Below are 20,761 nucleotides of genomic sequence, written 5' to 3' on the forward strand. Positions count from 1 at the left end.
AATATGTCTAGTACAGTTGCAGAAAGTTTTGGACGGTGGAGACAGTACTGACAATCTTGGCAGAAATAATATTTCTGTTGATGAGTTTACCCAACAGAGAGGATTCCTTTGAAGAGTTAGAGATATCCACTTCCTAGTTTCTAAAATATGGAAAGAGACTGTCTTTGTGTCTCCAACATTAACTCAGTGTAAATAAATTCAGAATTTCTATCACTAAGTGAGGCAGCCGTAAAGCATGATATCATGTGACCCATTACTTAGCAATGGCAATCTTGGCACTACTTGTTGCCATGTAACCAAAACCCACTGGTTGTTAAGAGAGGATCTATCCCGATTCAAGCCTTCTCAGCTTGGTCCCTGCCAGCCTTGAACCTGGCCAGCAAGTCACTGGCTTCTCTTCAACTTTTCACCTCTCTGCTCTTTTGGCCTTGCTTCTGCCAGCCTTGCTGCCCTGCACGGTGGTCGCCGAGTGAAGGCTGTAACTTGAAGACTACCTATGAACATTTCCTCAGAATATAGTGAAAGTACTTCCTGAAAAGGTCAACATTGTTTTAGCACCATCATCTTACATATGTAGTGCACCTTGTACAGGTAAGCCCTTGAATTCCACCACAATTGGGACTAGAATTTCTGTTGTAAGTTGCGATTGTAAGTAAAGTCAGACCTGCTTTTACAACAGTTTTTACAATGGTAAATTGATTAATGGCGATTAAGCAAACCTACCCTTCCCAATGGGTGATTTTTGCTGGAAAAAAAAGGTAGCAAATTGTAATCACAAGCTCACAAGATAATGCAACCAGTCACAAAGATAAGCTGGTTGCCAAGTATCTGAATTGCAATCACATGACCACTGAGGTGGTGTGATGGTCATAAATGGGAGTACAGATCATAGATCACTCCCCCTTCCAACGTTGGCAAAATTTTGAACCATTGTTAAAAGTCGTAAGTTGAGGATTAATTGTATTCAGAAGTTGAACTACAGTAGTAAAAGTCGTATGTTTGATCCCTATGGATGTCAGCTTTTTTTTCCAAGTTGGAAAACTCTTTGGTATCCATAAAACCTTTTATCCAAAAGTACTACTTGAGAATCACAGGAAAACCATATTTCTGGTTCACTGGTGATAACCATGTTGATGGGTAATCATCCAAGAATATTTGCATAAATATCCAACTCTGCAATTCTGTTGTTTCCAGCATTCATTTCCACAATGATATGCAGAATACTGTGTATCATTGTGTAATGTAAAAGTTATGGTTGATCAAATCAAAGCCTAACTCAATACATTATTTTTTTCAGTTCCTTCTGTATCCAGAATATAAATACCTTTAATAGGCTTTGTGAAACCCCTTGGGCTGGTTCAATGCAATTATCTGTAATACAGGTAAATGCACGTTTAACTGCTCCCTTCTTAAGCATCTGTTCAGTTATGACAGTGATAAAAAAAGTAATTTTATGACCAATCCTTATATTTATGACCTTCGCAAATTTGTAAAATAAAGCAGAGTTGCAGTTTCACTTAGCAACCACTTCGCTTACTGACCATGTTGTCAGTCCCAGTTGTGGTTGCTAAATGAAAACTATCTTTATGCAGATAAAACTCCATTGACTTTTGCATTTTGTTCCAACTGAATGGTCTTTACATTTTAAAAACATCACACTTATTCTGTGAAAAATAGTTGCCATAGTTAAGGAATATAGGTGGTCCTTGATGTACGGGAGATCATTGAATGATTGTTCAAAGTTCTAATGGCACTGAAAAAAGTGACTTATGACTATTTTTCACACTTATGACCTTTGTAGCGTTCCCATGGTCATAGGATCAAAATTCAGATGCTTTTTAATTGGTTCATACTTATGATCTTTGCTGTGTCCTAAGTTCATGTGATCATTTTTTGCAACCTTTGGACAAACAAAACCAATGGGGAAATCAGATTCACTTAACAACCATATTACTAGCTTATCAACTGCAGTGATTCACTTAACAACTATGGCAAGAGATATTGTAAAATGGGGTAAAACTCACTTGATGAAAGTCTCACTTAACATAAATGTTGGGCTCAATTGTGGTCATAAATTGAGCCCTACCTGTAGTTTTGTTCTTTCCCCGTAGTTTTGTTCTTTCCCAGCATGCTATAGAATAGATAATCCTCGAGTTACATCCATTTGTTCAACAACCATTCAAAGTTCTAGTGGCATTGAAAAAAATGGGATTATGACCAGTCTTCAAAGTTCTGGCCATCACAGGGCACCTGAAGTCATGTGAACAAAATTTGAGCTATTTCACCTCTGCTGCCTCCCCTATTCCTTCAACTGCCTTGACATGCAAAGAAGCCCTTAGCCAAGGAGCTGTTAGGAATCACCACTAGGCATCCCGGTTATGCCTGAAGGAGGACCCATAGAAATATCCCCACCTTGCTACTCAGTGGAAGGATAGCCCTGGCCAGTAGTGATGCTTGTCATAGAGGACTTCCAGCCTTGGTCACCTCCCTTCCTAGAAGGGTGCCAGTATCCAGCTGCCTGTCCATACTCCTTCTCACCTGCCTATTGCCCCTCCCTGCCTGCACTCCCTGGCATTCTCCCTTCAGCTTCACTTGACTGGGACTCCCATCTTTTCCCACATTGTGGTTACGTGAAGCCCTCACTTAATGATTTGAACAATTGTAAGGTTACAATGGCATCCTGGATAGCAATGCAGTCTTGTGATATCACAATTGATGACTGCATCATGTAGCAATGGAAACTTTGGTTCCAGTTGCCATCATAATGAGGTCACTACCTGTATTTTTGTTGTTGTTGTTAAACTGTTTCCTAAAAGCAATAAAGCTGATTTACAAACTGGCCAGTAAATTCAAAATGTTTCTATCATTAAGTCATGGCATCTTGAAATATTCAATGCGCAAGAAGAATCAATATGCAAGAACCTGGTACTAGATTTGACCTCTTTGCATTGAATCACACAATTTTCGGTCATACATTAGCCCATATTCCCTAGTTGCAAAACTGATCTATTTTGCATTCTACCCAAAAATCTATTGTTTTCAATGGAATACAGAATGATTTAATTTGAAAATGTGTAAAACGTCTATGAAGTGAATAGTAACATATTATGAAGAAATTTTATCTACAAAAGTGAGACAGTACCTGTAACTATCTTTGTACATTATATTTTTAAATCTTGAATTTATTATGACATAATAGATATCACAAGGCACCCAAATGATTACCAACGCTTTCATATATATGAAGATATGTATAGTATTTGAAAGCCACAATAACTTCTGCAATAATAAAGTTATTCAATAAATTTGTTTTTTTCATTATTCAAGTAGAGTTTATACATCACAAAGTGATAATTCGTACCTATTACAGGTAAATTGATGTTTTATCTTTCCATTTGAATTTTTTTACAAAATTATGACTTTTTACAGAAAATGAAAAGTATTTGTAAAAATATCCAGTACTCAACAAAAATATGAATGTTTTCTTTTTTTAAAAGAAAATCACTAGAACAGCATTCTCTTTGATTTGTCAAGTAATTTCACCAGCTGAGTTCTTTAAGGCAAGCTGGTTTCGTAAAGGATTGGCATTTCCTCTAACTGGTTAAATACTGGAAACTGAAAAAGAATCTGTATATTTTTAAGTTTCAAAAGAACTGAAACATTTAAAGATTCAGAAGAGGTACTGAAACATGATTCCATAAGGACTTTCCAAGTGATTGTCTCTTCGCTGAGTTTTCATGACATCTTACGCTATTAAAAAAATGGGAAAACATATCATTAATGCTCTTGTATTACAGTATACATTTCTTTGATAGGATATTTTAATCTGTATTAATTAAACTTGTTACTGATGATTAACTGAATCCACGCATGTAATCGTGTACCATCCTGCTCAGTATTTTACTCCATAAAGAGAACTATAGACTATAAAAATGGAAGGTATGTTTTCCTCATATGATTTGACCTGCACCATGGGAATTAACATATTTGGCATGTTTACTTTGCAAGGTAATGAGCAATTATTTCTATTTATTTTTATTTAATTATAAAATTATTTTGCAAAACGATTCTCATCAAGGTTAAAGGTATTGTTTACAAGTTCTCTAAAATGGAGCTGGGAAGGACTGGCCTTCAGCTAGGCTTGAACTAAGGGGTGGGCCTCATTCTGGTTCAATATATTAACATATTTCTCTGTTATCACAGGATGAAGTTAGTTTACAATTACGTACCTGTTGCCTAAGAACAACCACATTCTCCATCTTCTTGGGAAACATTATGAACTGCAATGAGACTTTCACATTGCTCACTTTCTTCAGATGTTCTGTAAGACGTTAACAGACTTGTGAGTCTTATTATTATTATGTTTATAAAAAACATAACTACAGCAATTACTGTATTGTACTGATGAATCTTACTTTACATAGCCAATAAGAAATTGTTAAGGACAAACAATACTGTACTTAAAATACTGTAGCAAATGTTGAGACTTCTGTTTTATATTAGTTATTCAAGCAAATTCTTTTGAACAACTAAAATCAGAACTCTCCGGTATGATGTCAAGAAAAGATAGTAACACATCAAAACACTACTGAAAATAAATTATAATAATAGGAGTTTCAGTGTTCAAATATTTAGGTCAAAGTAGAAGGAAAGCATACCATTCAGACAGTTTTAAAACCAGATCCTGCAAAGTTCAGAAAGATCTCTACAAAATTCATTTTGAAATGATTTGTGATAAAAATTAAGACATAGTAAAGATATAGTTGAAAAGAAAGAAAGATGAAGTGGGTAGGAAAGAAGCAAATAAATCACCCTACCTCTGAATACGATGCTTTCGGCAGATAAATACAAAAACTCTTCTAATTCCCACCATTACTGGATCCCAATTGTTGTAGTGACATAAAAGTGTTGCAATGAAAAAGGAAAAAAATACAGGGATTGCCCCTGCAAAAAATAACCAAGAAAACTGGACCTGAAATTAAAAGATCAATTTGATATTTTATCAAGAGTAAAAGTAGGTTAATGGAAAGACAAATATCCCATAAGTTTGGATCAGGAAAGAGACATTTGGAGGGCAGTAAGGAGCTGTAGAAAAGGAAAAGGGGACATGAGAGGAATATTTAGCCAGAATCTTAAGTAAATCATGGTTATAGTAATGTCTACCCAATCTGGACTCTTAAGCTCCATAATGACATCAACCTCGGCTATGGTTGATGCTTGTTAGTCAGATGCTTTCCACTCCTCATGCCCCATTGTGTGTTCATGTTGAATTCACTAAATAATGGTTTCTCTCTGCTCTTTGCAATTTTATCAGAAAAGGTGAAAGAAAAGAGTGTAGAAGCATATGGCTCTCTGGGGTTTTTCTCTAATGATGAAATATAGTGTTCATTCAGATGAAATCAAATGCAGAAAAGGATGAGGCTACTTTCCATAAAGGGGGTCACACTTCTTTGATGGTTCTTCTAAACTAGTTACAAATTTCAAGTTCCTGAAGCAGCTATGCAGATCTTTAAAGTTAGAAATGTTTGTTTTGGTAACAGATGAACTTTATAGCTTGGATGGGGAAAGGAAAGTGGTAGAAGAGAATAAAGCTCACAATATAAAATAATCTCATATTTGGGATGAAAAACATTTCAGGAATGGACACCAGATAAAGTGTGAACCCTTTAATTTAAGAGGCAGAACTGTGTGAGTAACATAGACATCAATCAAGGCTACAGCTGACAGTTAAAACTGACAGTTGCATTAAATGCTAATTTCACACTATCTGTGAAATATCTCACTTTAGAGTGAAAGTGTCACAGTGAGGGTGATTTTTACCAATGTTAGAAATAAATATGGAGAACAGATGATATTTTTACTGTTGCTGGTAAGACAATTAAACCTAACTGGGTGACTTTGGGCCAATCATTCATTCTCAGCCCAAACCACCTCACAGGGTTGTTTTGGAGGAAATAAGAGGAGGAAAGCGTTTTGGATATGTTCACTACCTTGAGTTATTTATATAAATAATAAAAAAGAAAAAAATAGTTAATAAATGAATGGATGGCAGGTTCATATTAGCACACAATTGACAGCAGTTACCATTACATCCTGCCTTATTCTGATTCCTGAAGCAAAACACCCCAAGGGGAGATAATACCCTATTTAGGAAAGTATTTCATTTGGGGAATTTACAATGAACACCATGGACATCTATCTGAGGCTTTCTGAAAACAGTGGGTTTGTGTTGCAGTGCTTTTGTTGCTTGCAAACAAACACCTGCATTTTATGAATGGAGAGCCAGTTTGGTGTAGTGGTTAATATGCCAGCCTGGAAAATGGGAGACTGTGAGTTCTAGGCCTCTTTTAAGCATGAAAACTGACTGGGTCACTTTGGGCTAGTCACTCACTCATAGCCCAGATCACTCTACAGGGCTGTTGTGGGGAAAACAGGAGGCAGGATTGTTAAATACGTTCACTGGCTCAAAATATATATAAAATGGTAGGATAAAATAATAACAAGAACAGCAACAACAGCATTAAAATCCTATTATCTACAATTTAATACATTTATTTTTGTAACAGCATTAGAACTTTTTTCTTATTCATAAAGATTCCATTAGGAATTTTTAAGATTTTCTTAAATTTAAAATAATGAAAAGGTGAACTTGGTTTTTAGTTTTAAAAATGTGAATTGTAAAAATTTCTGTTGGAATTTTCTGTAATATTTACCATTGCCTTCAATACAATTTATATTACCTTTTGCATGCATATGTCAGCAATTATGGACAGAGGTATTGTAAGGCTCAGGGCAAGTGTTCCTATCAGTGATGAGGTAAGAAAGCAGCCCCTGGAAAAATGTTAAAATACAAAGATTTGAGTTAAAAAAAAATAGAGGTACAGAAACAAATTTCATAAGTGTAAACCAGAGTTTTGCAGAGTTTGTAGGTACTTTGGCCTTGTTATATTGATTAAACTTGTTATATTGATTAAAGATACTTAGGAAACTCATAATTTTCTTCTTAATTTATTGATCAGATCTTTCTAGTCCTACCATGTATTTCTGTTATACATCTTTATTTGTGTATCATGTATGCTAATTTGCCACGCATATGTCATATCAGAGCTTAGTGTAACCTGTCAAAGGATAACTACCTCCTCTGCTAAGCCTCAAGATTTTCAGATGCAGTTAATGAAGTCTAATGTTACGCATCTAGAATAACTGATTCCAAAAAGTATACTTGCTATCTGTAACTGCTGCTAACAGACACTGCCATGTTTCAACAGAGGTACTCCTCATTTAGCAACCATAATTGGGACCAGCAATTTAGTTATTAAGTAAAGTGGTTGCTAAGTGATACCGCAACTGTGCTTATGACCTTATTTCAGCCTTCCTTTGATATACAGATCTGCAAGATTCATAAATGAGAGGACTGGCCACAAAGTTATTTTTTGAAAACTGCAAAATGGTTGCTAAATGATGCAGTTAAACAAGAAACTATGTCTGTCTTGTCTTGTCTTGTCTTGTCTTCTCTCTCTCTCTCTCTCTCTCTCGCCTTTATAGTAATATATGAAGATTTTCAGCATTTAGTGATTAAAGAAAAGACTAAGTCATCTATATGCATAGATAGCAACACTTACACAGCTTATCCTTCAAATGTGAATATCCATAACTTGATTTTAAGGAATCAATTCAAACTAATTAGAAAATGTTTGCAAGATATGTCTAGACATATCTACACATAATGGTTCTGATTAAAAACCATGCAGATAGAACTTTGCTGTTTCAATTATAAAGTTCTCCTTCTCTTCTATTGTCATTCATTTATGGCCAGCAAATTCTTCTCCAAGCAAAGAATTGGCAATAAAGTTGCACCTGCTATTAAGTTGATGTAATTTTGCTTCATTTGTGATATCCCTATAGTCTTAGGTTTGCTGGAAAATGCACAAATTTCATAATTGCACACTAGCATTCTAGAGTCAATCCTAAACAATCACTTGAAATTAGTATCTACTATGTCTAGACAAGCAGCCATATGTCATATCATGTCACATGTTGTGATGGCTACTAAAACCATTACAATATACACTGAGTTAAGCAGTACATTAATATAGTTTGATGTGTGAACTCAGCCTTAATGGCTTATTAACCAAATTATGGCCATAATTTGTAGGTCTAACTCTAAAGGCTTTTAAAAATATGATTTATTGTATGATATATGTAAAACCATGATATCTATTTTTTAAACCACATTCTATTTTTTAATATTTAATAAGCAACGGTAGTCGAGGGTGTGTGTGACAGCAGATACTTTTCAATGTATGTATGGTATTGTGTTGCAATCAATACTGGTAAAGACAGCAGTTTCCAAAACATACATTATGGAAAAACAATTTCATTTGGTCCTAAAGTATATAGACTGTTTATTGTTCAGAAACCTAATAATCAAAACAACAAACATACCACAACCAGAGGAATTCAGACAGAACAGTTCCAACAAGGCCATTAATGACTATGCACATTAGGGTTAATTTATTGGGAAATTCAAAGACTTCAAATCCAGTATAATGGAGTAGAAAGAAGCCTGGCCAAAGCAACAGCAAATTAAACAAGCCAACAAAACCTGCAGGAACAGAATAAACAAACAGATCACATAACAAAGAGTTAGTCTTACATTGCAAAATATACTTTGCAAAACTTAAATTATCAAGTTAAAGATTCAGTCCTAAGCTGAAAAATGGTGTCTTAAAATTTGTTCTTACCAAAAAACATTGGAATATCGAGCTTATCTTCTCTGTCAACTTTTCGTTTTATCATAACTATATAGATTGCATACAGCACAGCTCCCATCAGAGACCAGAGAGACCCTGTAAATAAGAAAGCAAGGTATTGCCACTGGATTAATTAAATGTAATCTATTTGTTTAACAGGCTATTAAAAGTGTTGTTTTTATTCAAATAAATAATTTATGCAAAATTAAAAAATTGGTAGGATCCTGTAGCAAATTATTTCACTTTTTTTTTTTTTTTAAAAAAAAGCCTTGATTCCCTCAAAATAAATACATTTCTATAATACATTTATTTATTTAGAGGCATTTTTGCTTCTTACTCCTCATAATGGCAATCAAATATCACTACGGATTCAACTATTAAAATGGAGTTTCTACCCTTTATGTATTTTTGTCATTAAAAAAATAAAATAAAGCAATATTCTTCAATCACTTCAATTTATTGTGAGGAATTAAAAAAAATACCTATTGTATCTCTTCCTGAAGATTTCTCAGATCCAGACAAATTCACCATAACAACACCTCCAATGCTATTTTAGAAATAAAGCATTATATTCCAGTTAATTTAGTCAAACAGTTTGTATGTTAAGAGTTAACAATAAAGAGTGTTTACAATTGCTTTAATACCACATATTGTTGTAGTTCAATGGTCCTCAAAATTATATATAATTTATAGGGACTAAATAATAGTAAATTTTCTTAAAATTACAGAAAAAAAGGGAATTTTAAAGGAAAAGAACATTTCTTTGCAAGTATAGAAGGAAACTGGAGAACTAGAAAGGAAGATTATACATTAGCAGAAGCCATTCCCAAGCGCATCACATCAAGACAAGAAGAAGAAAAATGGGAGGTTTGAGGTGAATATTTTCCTATAAATAACAAACTAGGCTTGGGAATAGCCACTTCTCAGGGGGTGAGTTCATATATCATGTGAAACTAATTATGGCTTATTTGAATAGACCATTAATCCAAATACCATCAGTGATAAACCATGGTTTACAAACCAAAACAACTATAAATTTAAGAGTTGAAGCCTGAGCTTGGTTGCTTTGGTTCTGTTTCCATGTACCACAGAAGTACAGTATATTAGGACAGGTTTTTTTTTCCTGCTTTTGGAAGGAAATAAAGTAGAAAATAGAAACCTTACAGAAGCAAAATGGGTGCACCTCATTAGTAAGGCTATCACTTTTTTCCAAAGCTGCTCTATAGGAGAGGTCAAGCACACACAAAGCAAGCTGTACAAACACAAAGTCCACAGCCCCAACTGGGACCTGCTTTGCAAATCAATGCGGTCCTTTCCCTTCTAAAAGCCAAGTTTAAAAAAACCTACCATATTGCTTCCCTCTGCTCTGCTTTATAGATTTGCCTCACTGCAGTATTTGCAGAGGGGACTCCTCCAGCTTTGATCAGCCTTTGCAAAGCTGGAAGAGTCATACTGCAAAAAGGAAAACAAAGGGCCTCACTCTAGCAAATTGCAGTCAGTTTGCTTCCACGAAGAGAATCACATCACCTGCATGGCAGGAAGCTCTTCATGGAACTTTGCCCAGCCTAATCTAGAATAAAGTATAACATATCTTTTCCCCTCACCACTTCTGATAGGTGCCCATCAGGAGGTTTAGTGCAAATATGGGTGAAAGAGAGTAAGGTGGAACCTTCATGGTTGCGAAGTTTCCAATTCCTGCATGGTTTCAATTCCTTTGATTTGCTAGAGATTACTGTCTGCAATAAATGAATGCCTGGGATGATTTGTTGGAGGAGATAACATTGAACTATGTGAACGTGTATGCAGCACAAACAAGCCTAGGATTATGCATTCGGCTCTTCTACATTCCTCTTCTGGTGAGATCACATCACTTGGGCTCCCTGGTTCTGGATTCATACCTCATTTTAAATCCATCCAATGATTTAACACAGTTTAATTGTGCAGAGTAAATTAATGTCTTACAGATAGCCGACTTACAACCACAATTGAGCCCAAAATTCCCATTGCTGAGCAAAGCAGTTGTTAAGTGAGCTTTGCCCCATGGTCATGTGATCGCCATTTGTAACCTTCAAAGCCAGCATCTGACAATCAAAATCAATGGGGAAGTCATGGTCATGTGACATCGCTCTTAACAACTGTGGGTAATTTGCTTAACAGCCAAGCTGGAACTCATATAAATTGGCATGGTCACGTGATCTTTCACTTTACATCCCCATCACTTAGCAACGGAGTTGCCAGTCTCAATTGTGGTCAGTAAGTAAAGATTACTTATATTTGGTTTTAATTTATGTATTGTATGAATCCATCCACCACAGTTTATTCCATAAAACATGGTTAGTAAATGTTAAACCAAAGTTTAATATCACACGTATACTTAATTTTCAGTGATGCCACAGAATTATCTGATTTAAGAAGGTTCACTTAATGATATTAAACCAACAAAACTCAAGAGGGCTCATAACACAGCTGAGAAATGGCCACTTTAGTAGGGCAGTAGCAATACAGAAGCAGCACTTCTAGCACACATTCTGTAGATTACTTTGATTATATTTTCATGTAGTTGTATACAACTAGCTGTATCTAAAAATAGTAACAAAATCTCCATTACTAAATCCAACTATCTAGAAGAACATAAGAAAACTCAAGCCGGTTGGGGAGAAGAAAATGGAAGATTAAGGAGTCTATATTCCTACCTTAAAATGACAGCTAACAATTTTGAGAGGGTAAATCTATCTCCACTATTACTTGGAAACACTGCAGCAAGGATTAAGGTAAATAATCCTGTGAAAAGAACAAAAGAATATTCTATGCATGATCAAATAAAAAAAATGTAAGACTGAAAACATAATAATCAAAAGATAATGGTTTTAATTAATTTCAGGCCTAAATGAAATTAAAATCTAAAGTCAAAAAACATTTTATTGGATTTCTTAGACTTTAAAAACATTGTATATAATTTTATTGATTTAAAAAAAACTGCATTTCTTTAAGTAAAGTTAAAATATTATCAGAATCTCTTTTTAAAAGTGGAATGTCTCAGATTCATATATATATATTTGCAAAAAGAAATTAAATGAGGTTAATTTTTATTTAACAAAGCTTTCACTGTTTTTATTTATTTATTCATCACATTTACAAATGAATGATGCTGACTTTTGGAAAACTATGAACACTACACTCCTTTACAGTACTTTTTGGAGACTGAGCGATACCCAGAACTGAATTTGATTTGTTAATTTACTAACTGTGTTAATTTGTTTGACTTTATTTTGATCTGCTGTTATTGTACTGCTTTGGCTTTATTTTGTTGCATACTACCAGGAGGTGATTACAGTTTAGCAGCATATACATCTGATGCTTTGGTAAGATGGATGGCCAATACACTTGATAAACAAACACATAAAATACTAATATGTTCAAATGTATGCAAAAATAAATGTTTTCTTACTACTACTGTTTGCTTTTCTTGTATCCCCACACTTATTCAGCAAAAGCAAATACTGCAGAAATTGTAACAGTCACACACATGCTAGTTTACTATTACTGCTATCACAATATGGGAATCAATGCTAAGTAATAATCAGTGTAGCTTTTAAACAATCCCATTGATGAGGCTGCTGAATAAACCTCTACAGGTCTGCTTGTTGAACCTGAACTCTTAATGATGGCATGTGATACCTCACATTATAGTTTCCTTTTTTTCAAAAAAAGAAACCCTTCAACAACGCTGTCTTCCTCATTAGAAGTGATACAAAATAGATAACTATATTTTTCTTAAATATGAGGCCATTTGAGTGAAGTAGGACAAGTATTTTAGAAAATATCTTCATTTCTTACCAGAGGTTGATGACAGAATGTTAACTATTGCCACTTGAGTGTCTGAAAGTGCTTCTTGATAAGAGAAATTTGCCAAGAACCACTAGAACATGAAATAGTAGATATTATTAGCATAACATTCAATTTCTTGTTTGAATAACTGCTTTGAAAGTCGGGAAAAAAGCCTTGCAAAACATTAAAAAAGATTGTTTAAACGATCTATATTTAGAGCATAGCAAGAGCATACACACAATAACATTGGCCTGTATCAAGAAAAAAAAGGAGAAGCTGAACTTATTGTAAATTACTCTTCTGATCCCAGAATGAAACCCTACAGAAAGGTTAACCCTATCTATTCTGAAAGGAGTTCTTCCTGTTCCAGAAGAAAACCCTCCTTCAGTCATTTTAGACCTCTGGCTTCAACAAAAAAACAACATTTTTATTTTTTAAAAACTAGATAATTCCTGCATTGGCACAAGTGTTTGTAACTGAGAAGAAGAATGTAGAAATGTAGAAAAGGGCAATATCCATCAGTTATCACATCCTGATAGTAAGCAGTACACAGAGGAATCTGACTTCCAGCTGCTTGTACTGATTCCTGTCTCTGATTCCAAGGTGGGAAGGCTGAATCTTTTAGGGTTCCAAAGAGTAATTTGCTGTTAAGCTCCACAACACTTTCTGTCACCAAAAATGGAGTGGAGAGCAAAAGGATATACTGCAGCAGTATTCATAGGGAGGGAGAGTAAAAATTAAAGCACTTTCTGTAGAACCATATGACCAAAAGTAGCATCTGCTGAGGCAAACTGGTCTATCTGGTAATGTCTAATGAATGTAAACGATTTCATGCATGTAGTTTCCTTACAAATGTCTATTAGCAGGAGTACTTTGATGGTATAGTTGCAACGTTAGAAGGAAGCTGTTTCTTGCTGGCAGAATATTTCAACATAACACATTCAACTAACCCCTTCAGTTGACACTGAATTGTGTAATTCTCACATTATCTGTTTTGTGAGAAAGGAAAAGATTACCGGCCTCCTGAACTCCAAGGGAATATTTGAAATATATTATTAACACTCTTAACTGATAAAGTGTCATCAAGTTGGTGTCAATTCATAGTGACTATACTGGTAAGTTTCTCCAAGAACTGTTCTCAGCCTTTTGAGACTCTCAATGGCACACTCAATGCTGTCATAATCAAGTCCATCCACTTTGCTGCTGTCATCTTTTTCTTCTTCTTTTTCCTTCCAATTTCCTCAGCATTACAAATTTATCAAAGGAAACAATGACAATTCCCACCAATATCCCAATAGAGGATATCCCAATAGAGGATAGGCTTGCATCTTTGAAGAAGAGAGGTATTTGAATGTGGCAAGATAGAGATGCATTTGCTGAACAGAACACGAGGCAAATGCTTGTCTATACAATATGGTTGTACCCTTCTGCTAGGAACTCCAGAATCTCCTCATTCAAAAGTGCACCAAATCACTTGGTAGATGTAGATGGAGCCTGGGCATCTGATTATTAAGATGGATTCCACTGCCAAACCTGAAAAGCTGGAGCTCAGATCTTCCCACCCAATTTCTAGGTATAAATCCAGATAATGAATTGGGACTTGACACATTTGGTGTCCTTTGTATTTCTAGGAAAAGAACTGGCATCCATATACGCAGTCCTTTGCTTTGTTTTAAGGTTTTGTATTTTCTCTGTTCTGTAGGATCCATGAGTGCTTCATTTTCCTCTTCTTGGGAAAAGAATAATAGAAAAAATTTGACGACCTTATGGAGTTCAGGTTGCCAGGTCTCTCTTTCTTCCAGCTTCTCCAAAGAGATGTCTTGAGCATATTTAGTATTGTGTAAAATTCAACCATGAAAATCAGCCATGGGACTATTGGTGTTGGCCACTTCTACGTGAATATATTGGACCCAACATAAATCTGTTTTCAGGGTCCTAAGCATTACTGACCCTAAAAACTGGTTTGTTTCTCCTTAGATCCATCAGGGTTCATTTCCTATTCCTTTGATATATTCTCTAAAGATTCTCGATTCTTTTATCACTATCCTACCAATGTTACAACTCATGTGTTTTTACTGTTGCTGCCAGCTTTTTTTTGGGGGGTTGTTAATGAGGCTTCTAGCTGCCATGGAGGTCACTGCTGCTGGCACTTAGTCCAGGTCCAGCTACCAAAAGATCACTTCTGTAAGCATCTCCTGGTGACATCTTAAATCACTGCTATTGATGCTGCTCAAATCTTTGTTTGATGGGAGGATGGAAAGGGTCACTCCAATTGGTGTTACCTGGTTCTTCAGGCTCTGCTTACTTCTGTTCCTCTTTGTTCACAATGATGCAAGAGATGGAGAGGGATTGTCTGTTCCTTGGAGAACCCTTTGCGTCTTTCATTTTCCTAAGTATTTAAGGTCTTCCTGTTTGTTTGCCTTAAGGAACATGGGAATATCTTTTACATCACCCCAGAGCTCTGTATTTTTCCTGGATGCCATCACTTCTGGTATGCTTCCTGCATCTAGCTAGCAGGCTCGTTAGATACCTGCATGATTATACTGCCATGCACTCAGTCGCAGCAGTCCCCACCACCTCTTATAGCAGCTTCAAAGAATTTATTCCTTTCTTCCTCCTCCCTCCCTCTGCCACAGATTGAAACTGAGAAGAAAAGCCATTTGTCTTTTCTAGACATTTGCTAGAAAAATGGATGAGGAATAATAGAAAATGGAAAAGGCTCTTTTATGGTTTTTTTTAACTAGAAGAGGTAGAACAAAGCCTTTTTTATCAACTTCCTCTTCAAAGACTTAGAAGGAAAGAATTAGGCAATTATAACACAAACAGAAATATCTGGCTGAGCTTCCCTGCCAGGAGTGTATCTATTGACACCAGTCTTGGAACCTCTAGTCTCTGTTCCCTTTTGTAACTTGCTTTCAAATACATTAAAAAAAAATATAGGAAACTACTACATGATGAGAAAAACACCGGTCTCCATTATCATATCCTTTTGCCCATTTGCTTATTAGCCCTAAAAGGTCCTGAGAAAATAGTCATCCTTTGAAATAAAAATAAGGAGCTTCAGACCATTGCTTTATTTGTTAGTATGCTCACCTGCTTCGAAAAAAATGACAAAGGGAAGGAGAAGTAGCAATAAAAAAGAATATATGTAGCCCAGAAGTAATCCTGAGCTGAGGATTCCTTGGTGCTGAGTTTGGTTGGTTGCTTGCAGATGTTTCATTATCCAACTAGGTAACATAATCAATGCTAGTAAGTGTGGATTTGCTCCCTCTGTGTGTGTGTGTGTGTGTGTGTGTGTGTGTGCTCTTTATATAAGTGACTAAAGTCCCCCCAAAACATCTTATATAAACCAAAAGACCCAGTGGCTCAAGAAGTTAAAACCAGGACTCATCTACAACATACATTAACAGTTACTATGTAGGATAGTCAGGCAGAAAATTATCAGAACACATTGATGAACACCAACTAGCAGCCAGAAGATAAGATGAAAACTTCTTAATCTCACAACCCAGATTCAACTGTAGATTCAACTATAGTTGGAAACTGTGAGCATCCTAGACCAAGATAAATCCAAAAATATTGTAGAATTCCTGAAAATTTGGTATCAAACAAGTCAACCAACAATAGATACATGTTATATAAACCATGTTTACACATCATTCAAGAGAGAATAAAAAAGATAGGAAGGAACCTATCCAGCAACCAAGGAGAGATTAAATCAGACAAACAATCATGAAGAAAACAATATCCTAGTCAAGGAAATATCAAGAAGAAAACAACACCCCCACCAACACTGACAGGGCAAGCTACTGTTTATTAATAGGGAGCAAATCCCATACTCACTAGCATTGATAATGTCACTAGTCTGCAAGCAAACAACCAATCTCAGAGAACATAAATACCTAGGAGACACAGCAGCTAGAAGGGGGTGGCAGGTAGCTTTATGCTACATCGCTATGTTATTTTTTTCCCCATATGTGACTAGGGAAACTTCCTCCTGCTTCCAGATAGTTTATGAAAATATTAACAATATGTATACATAAGGAGGCAAATGCCTGCTGTGTTGTGGTTTGCCAGCAGCCGGTGCAGATGGCAGCGGAATCGGACAGTGGAGAAGAACGGGGACCAGTCAGGAAATCTGGAGAGGACTTGGACGAGGGTCCTGTGTCCAATGCAGAGATGGGGCCAGGACCATCTGGGAATGGGGTGCTGCCTTCAGAGCTTTCGGAGTCTGGCAGGAGCGAGGCAAAGGACCCAGGGGAGTCTGTTCCCAGTGCGCATGTGCACACAGCTGCTAGAAGGCGAGAGCAGCCGAAACAAAAAGGGTGATTTGGGAATAAGGTTGGGAGGTGGTTGCCTCTCCCATAAGGGATAAAAATCAGGCAAAGATGACAAAACCTTTGCAGGAAGCAAAGTAGTTCAATCGGTTCCAAGTCATCCTAGAAGCTCTTTGTACTTTGGTTGGTTTTTCTTGTACTTCGGTTGGTTTCTTTTCTAGTTAATTTGATACTTCTGTTTTGGCAGCACTTCACAGAACTGAAAGGTGTGTGCTTATCTTGGGGGACTGTTTGAGCTTAATTCTGGCTGGGAATGAAAACAATTCCCAGTGTTGCAATAAAATAGGTTTTAAAACAAATTTGTGAATAATTATGGTTTGCGAAGCTTGGGTCAGAACATGCTGCAAAATAATAGTAATTGTAAATATACATCTAGATTAGACAGCTATTTAGCTATTTTTCTGTGAAATGCCCTGAATCATAGCAATAACTGGAACATGAAAATGCCAACTTTCAAATCAGAGAAAATTAATTATATATTCAAACAACTGTTCAGTTAAAGTCCAATTAATGTAGTTCAAACCTTTATAAGTTAATCATGGCTAATTTAACAGAAATTAACTTTTTTCCTGGATTAAAGGCACTAAAAGAAGAAATATAACTGTTGGAAAACTTAATTTCTCTGGAAAAAAAATGTGTGTTTCTTTTTCCAAACTGATGAACAAATTTTCTGACATCTGAGTGAATTTACAAAAAACTTAAGCTTGTAGATATATATCTCAACGCTACAATATAACTATATGTATTTTGCGATGTTGAAATTAATGGAATGTACGAACATATCAATACCAAATAATTCTGAGATCTAGAAATGCACTACTACCTGACTCAAAAAGCCATGTGAGTATCAATGAATCTAGACCAGTTTTGGAAAATTAATCATGGAATTTTGTCACTTTTATGCTAGTGGAGGCAAGGAAAATATATCTCCAAGTTTTGATGTCTGATGGATGATAGGAAACTTGAAGCAACAGAATAACAAGTAAATAACAAACAACAAATTAGTTATTTTTTTGTTTGGGGGAATTACTGCAAGAGGCATGAAAACATAAAATATAGACATCTTTTCTCACAACGAATAGAAGCTTTTGCTCATTAAAACTGTCAGTTCCATTACATTGGAACTTTAAATCAATTAGGGGATAAGCCAAAATTATGCAGTTCCCTAAATGATATGAACAAGGTTAAACAGTTGATACCCCAAATGATTTGTCTTCTATTAAGGCAATATACCAAAGTTAAAAAACTCAGCTTATACCCTGCAACAATTAAAAACAGATGACGTACCACAAAGCAAAAGAAAAAGCTGATTTTGGCTACTTGAGGTGCAGTAAGCTTCCCTACAGCTTTTAATATTGAATCCTGCTCTTTAACTGTTGGGTAAGACATACGAGACAGCTTTGCTTCCAGTGCATGACTTGCTGGGAGTTGTCGAATCTCCATAATGTTACTGAATCTTACACGAGGTTTTTTGGGAGCTTTAGGTGGGGAAAAAAAATGGTGCAGGTCAATTTGTGTATTAGACTGGAACAGAAAAACAATCAGCAAGATAAGGTTCCTCCCCATGTTTGAACAGTTTCTATCAGCAGCATGAATTAGCTAGTATACAGGAAAGATAAACTGAGATTGCAGATTTTACTCTAAGAGGTTTTGATTTGTACTGATTGCATTTATTTAAGGAAAAAGCCAGAATTCCTTAATTTTTAGAGTAACTGATTTGCTTTCCAACAAAAATGTATTTTTTCATGAATTTGATCTTTAAAACTTGATTTGTATATTTTACATTTTACCTTTGATTTTAAGTATGGCATGACTTTTACCATCTTGTGGTTAATTCAACCAAAGGCCTACATAACTAAGTGTACCAAATTGAAAAATGCTGTTTCTAGTTCTAGATTCTTATTTTCTAAAGAAATAGGAGCAGGACAATAAAGCATCTTTTAGCTTCATGTATATATTCAAATTTAATTCCTCTAAGACAGATAAATAAAAATAAACACCAAAGGTGTCTAATCCATGTTGCAAATGTGCTGTTATTTAACAGTGCTAATGTGTTATGAATGTTTGCATAAACAAAGTATTATTTTGTCAAGCATTTCAAAATAAATACAAATTGAACTGTACTACATAAATATGTATTGTGAATGGCTAGCATTGTAAGATACACTACGTTACGGTATTCTTACTGCAAAGTAATTTTATGCAAAATATCCTGAATTCAAATAATTTCAAATTAGAAATGTTCCATTTGAAATCAAAAGTTATCTTGCATTTGAAAGCATTATTTGCAAGAGGCACCGCAGATTGTTCTAGAAATGTTTCAACCTCAGATTGTTTTGTATCCAAAATAGTCTGTCAATGCAAACATTTAAAAAATGGTGAAAATAGCTCATTTGAATTTTAACCTTTATTTCAATTCAATATGGTTTGATTTTAAATCTTTTACATACTCTAGTCCTAAACAACTTCTGAATTACTGTTTCTTCTTACGATTTCACTAACATTTCATTGAAACTTGAGAAGTTCAATTTAGGAACTATTTTGAATAGTTCCTATTTCATGAATTGGACTTTCAATCACAATTTCATCATCTGCCTTGTGCAAAAACTAATGTGATTAATCATTTGATTAACCCTCCTATTTTTTGAATAAAGCCATCAGTTTATTTTTGAATTTATAAAAGATTTTTTCAGTTTACATTATGTATGTATGTATGTATGTATGTATGTATGTATGTATGTATATATAGTAATAAAATACACACATACACATACATACTAAATATTTAACTAAAAGACAAAAGCAATTAACTACGGATTTTCATACTTCTAATATTACATGAGCATACAGTGGGTGATATAAAATATGTTTTTAAAATTCTGATATATGTACTTACTTTTTTCAGCATCATTGTTAATGCTGCTACTTTTTTCACTTGGCAAATCATGAAACTTTACAGGAACGTACAAAGGTTCACTCTGAAATGCAAGATAACCAATTCCCAGTCATGTAACAGAGTTATCAAAACAAAATCAAGAGCTTTGAGCAATGTGACGAACAAAAAGGTACTCAACACTCTACAGAACTAAATAGAATTAAAATCCCACTGTTTAGATCAGCTGCTTATTTGACATACCCAACCTTCTCATTTCTATAGGAGGCCCTTAGGTGATCTTCCTCCAAGTAGAAAATATAACCTCATATTATTCATGTAAATTGAACAACTTCCCAGCATGCACAGATCCATTTTATGACTGAGCAAACTGACTATTTAATTCTGATATGAATTTATCTTTTTAGAAATAAAAGAAATTTATTTTGGTACAATAACATCAAATTGGTCCTTAATTATAAAGACAGCTGTATTCACATGTGCATAGGCCACTTAACATACAAAGTGGCCCTCAGATTCCAATTGATTTTGCATCCCTGCAAACATAGTCCCTTTCTGGGTTTTCAGGCATAGAATATGATAATTAGAATTTGAAAATTCCGATAACCACAACCTCAGCCTTTGTCTCCAAGAGAACAGTGAAAGTGATCCACTCCTGCAGAAAGCCACACATTCTTTATATCTTTGCATTCATTCTGATAATACTGGCACAATGTTTCCGTAATTCCTGAAGTCTTTGTCTTTCCATCATCAACACCTAAAGCCAGAGATTCCAAAATATCAGCTTTTCTTCTGTGATAGTCAGATGGCTGCATCCTTCCAAAATCCACTTCTTTTGCCATGGCTTTTAGTGACTGTTGCTTGTACCCTCCAGAACCATCTAAACCATATTGTCTCTGCAACTTTTGGAAATCATCCTTTTCTTGTCTTCCAGTTTCTGTTCTTCTTCG

The 20,761-nt window shown here is 35.2% G+C and overlaps 1 protein-coding gene across 11 annotated transcripts in view; it reads right to left on the bottom strand.

The window, feature by feature from the left end:
• Nucleotides 1-3,153: 3,153 nt before the first annotated feature.
• SLC35F5 (solute carrier family 35 member F5) overlaps nt 3,154-20,761 on the bottom strand; it is a 44,206-nt gene continuing 26,598 nt past the window's right edge. For all 11 annotated transcript variants that reach the window (XM_087950133.1, XM_087950136.1, XM_087950134.1 and 8 more), the window contains 11 exons: nt 19,815-19,896; nt 18,206-18,396; nt 12,591-12,672; nt 11,447-11,534; nt 9,236-9,300; nt 8,745-8,849; nt 8,446-8,605; nt 6,741-6,831; nt 4,818-4,972; nt 4,230-4,321; nt 3,154-3,750 (listed from right to left, as the gene is read on the bottom strand). In XM_087950133.1, coding sequence (XP_087806259.1) covers nt 4,237-4,321; nt 4,818-4,972; nt 6,741-6,831; nt 8,446-8,605; nt 8,745-8,849; nt 9,236-9,300; nt 11,447-11,534; nt 12,591-12,672; nt 18,206-18,396; nt 19,815-19,896 — 1,104 coding nt within the window. In that variant the 3' untranslated portion in view covers nt 3,154-3,750; nt 4,230-4,236. The remainder of the gene's footprint in view (nt 3,751-4,229; nt 4,322-4,817; nt 4,973-6,740; nt 6,832-8,445; nt 8,606-8,744; nt 8,850-9,235; nt 9,301-11,446; nt 11,535-12,590; nt 12,673-18,205; nt 18,397-19,814; nt 19,897-20,761) is intronic.

This window comes from Notechis scutatus, chromosome 1 (assembly GCF_049901735.1).
Source record: "Notechis scutatus isolate UNSWTSFEM ecotype Mainland chromosome 1, rNotScu1.2, whole genome shotgun sequence".
In the NCBI taxonomy this organism is placed as follows: domain Eukaryota; kingdom Metazoa; phylum Chordata; class Lepidosauria; order Squamata; family Elapidae; genus Notechis; species Notechis scutatus.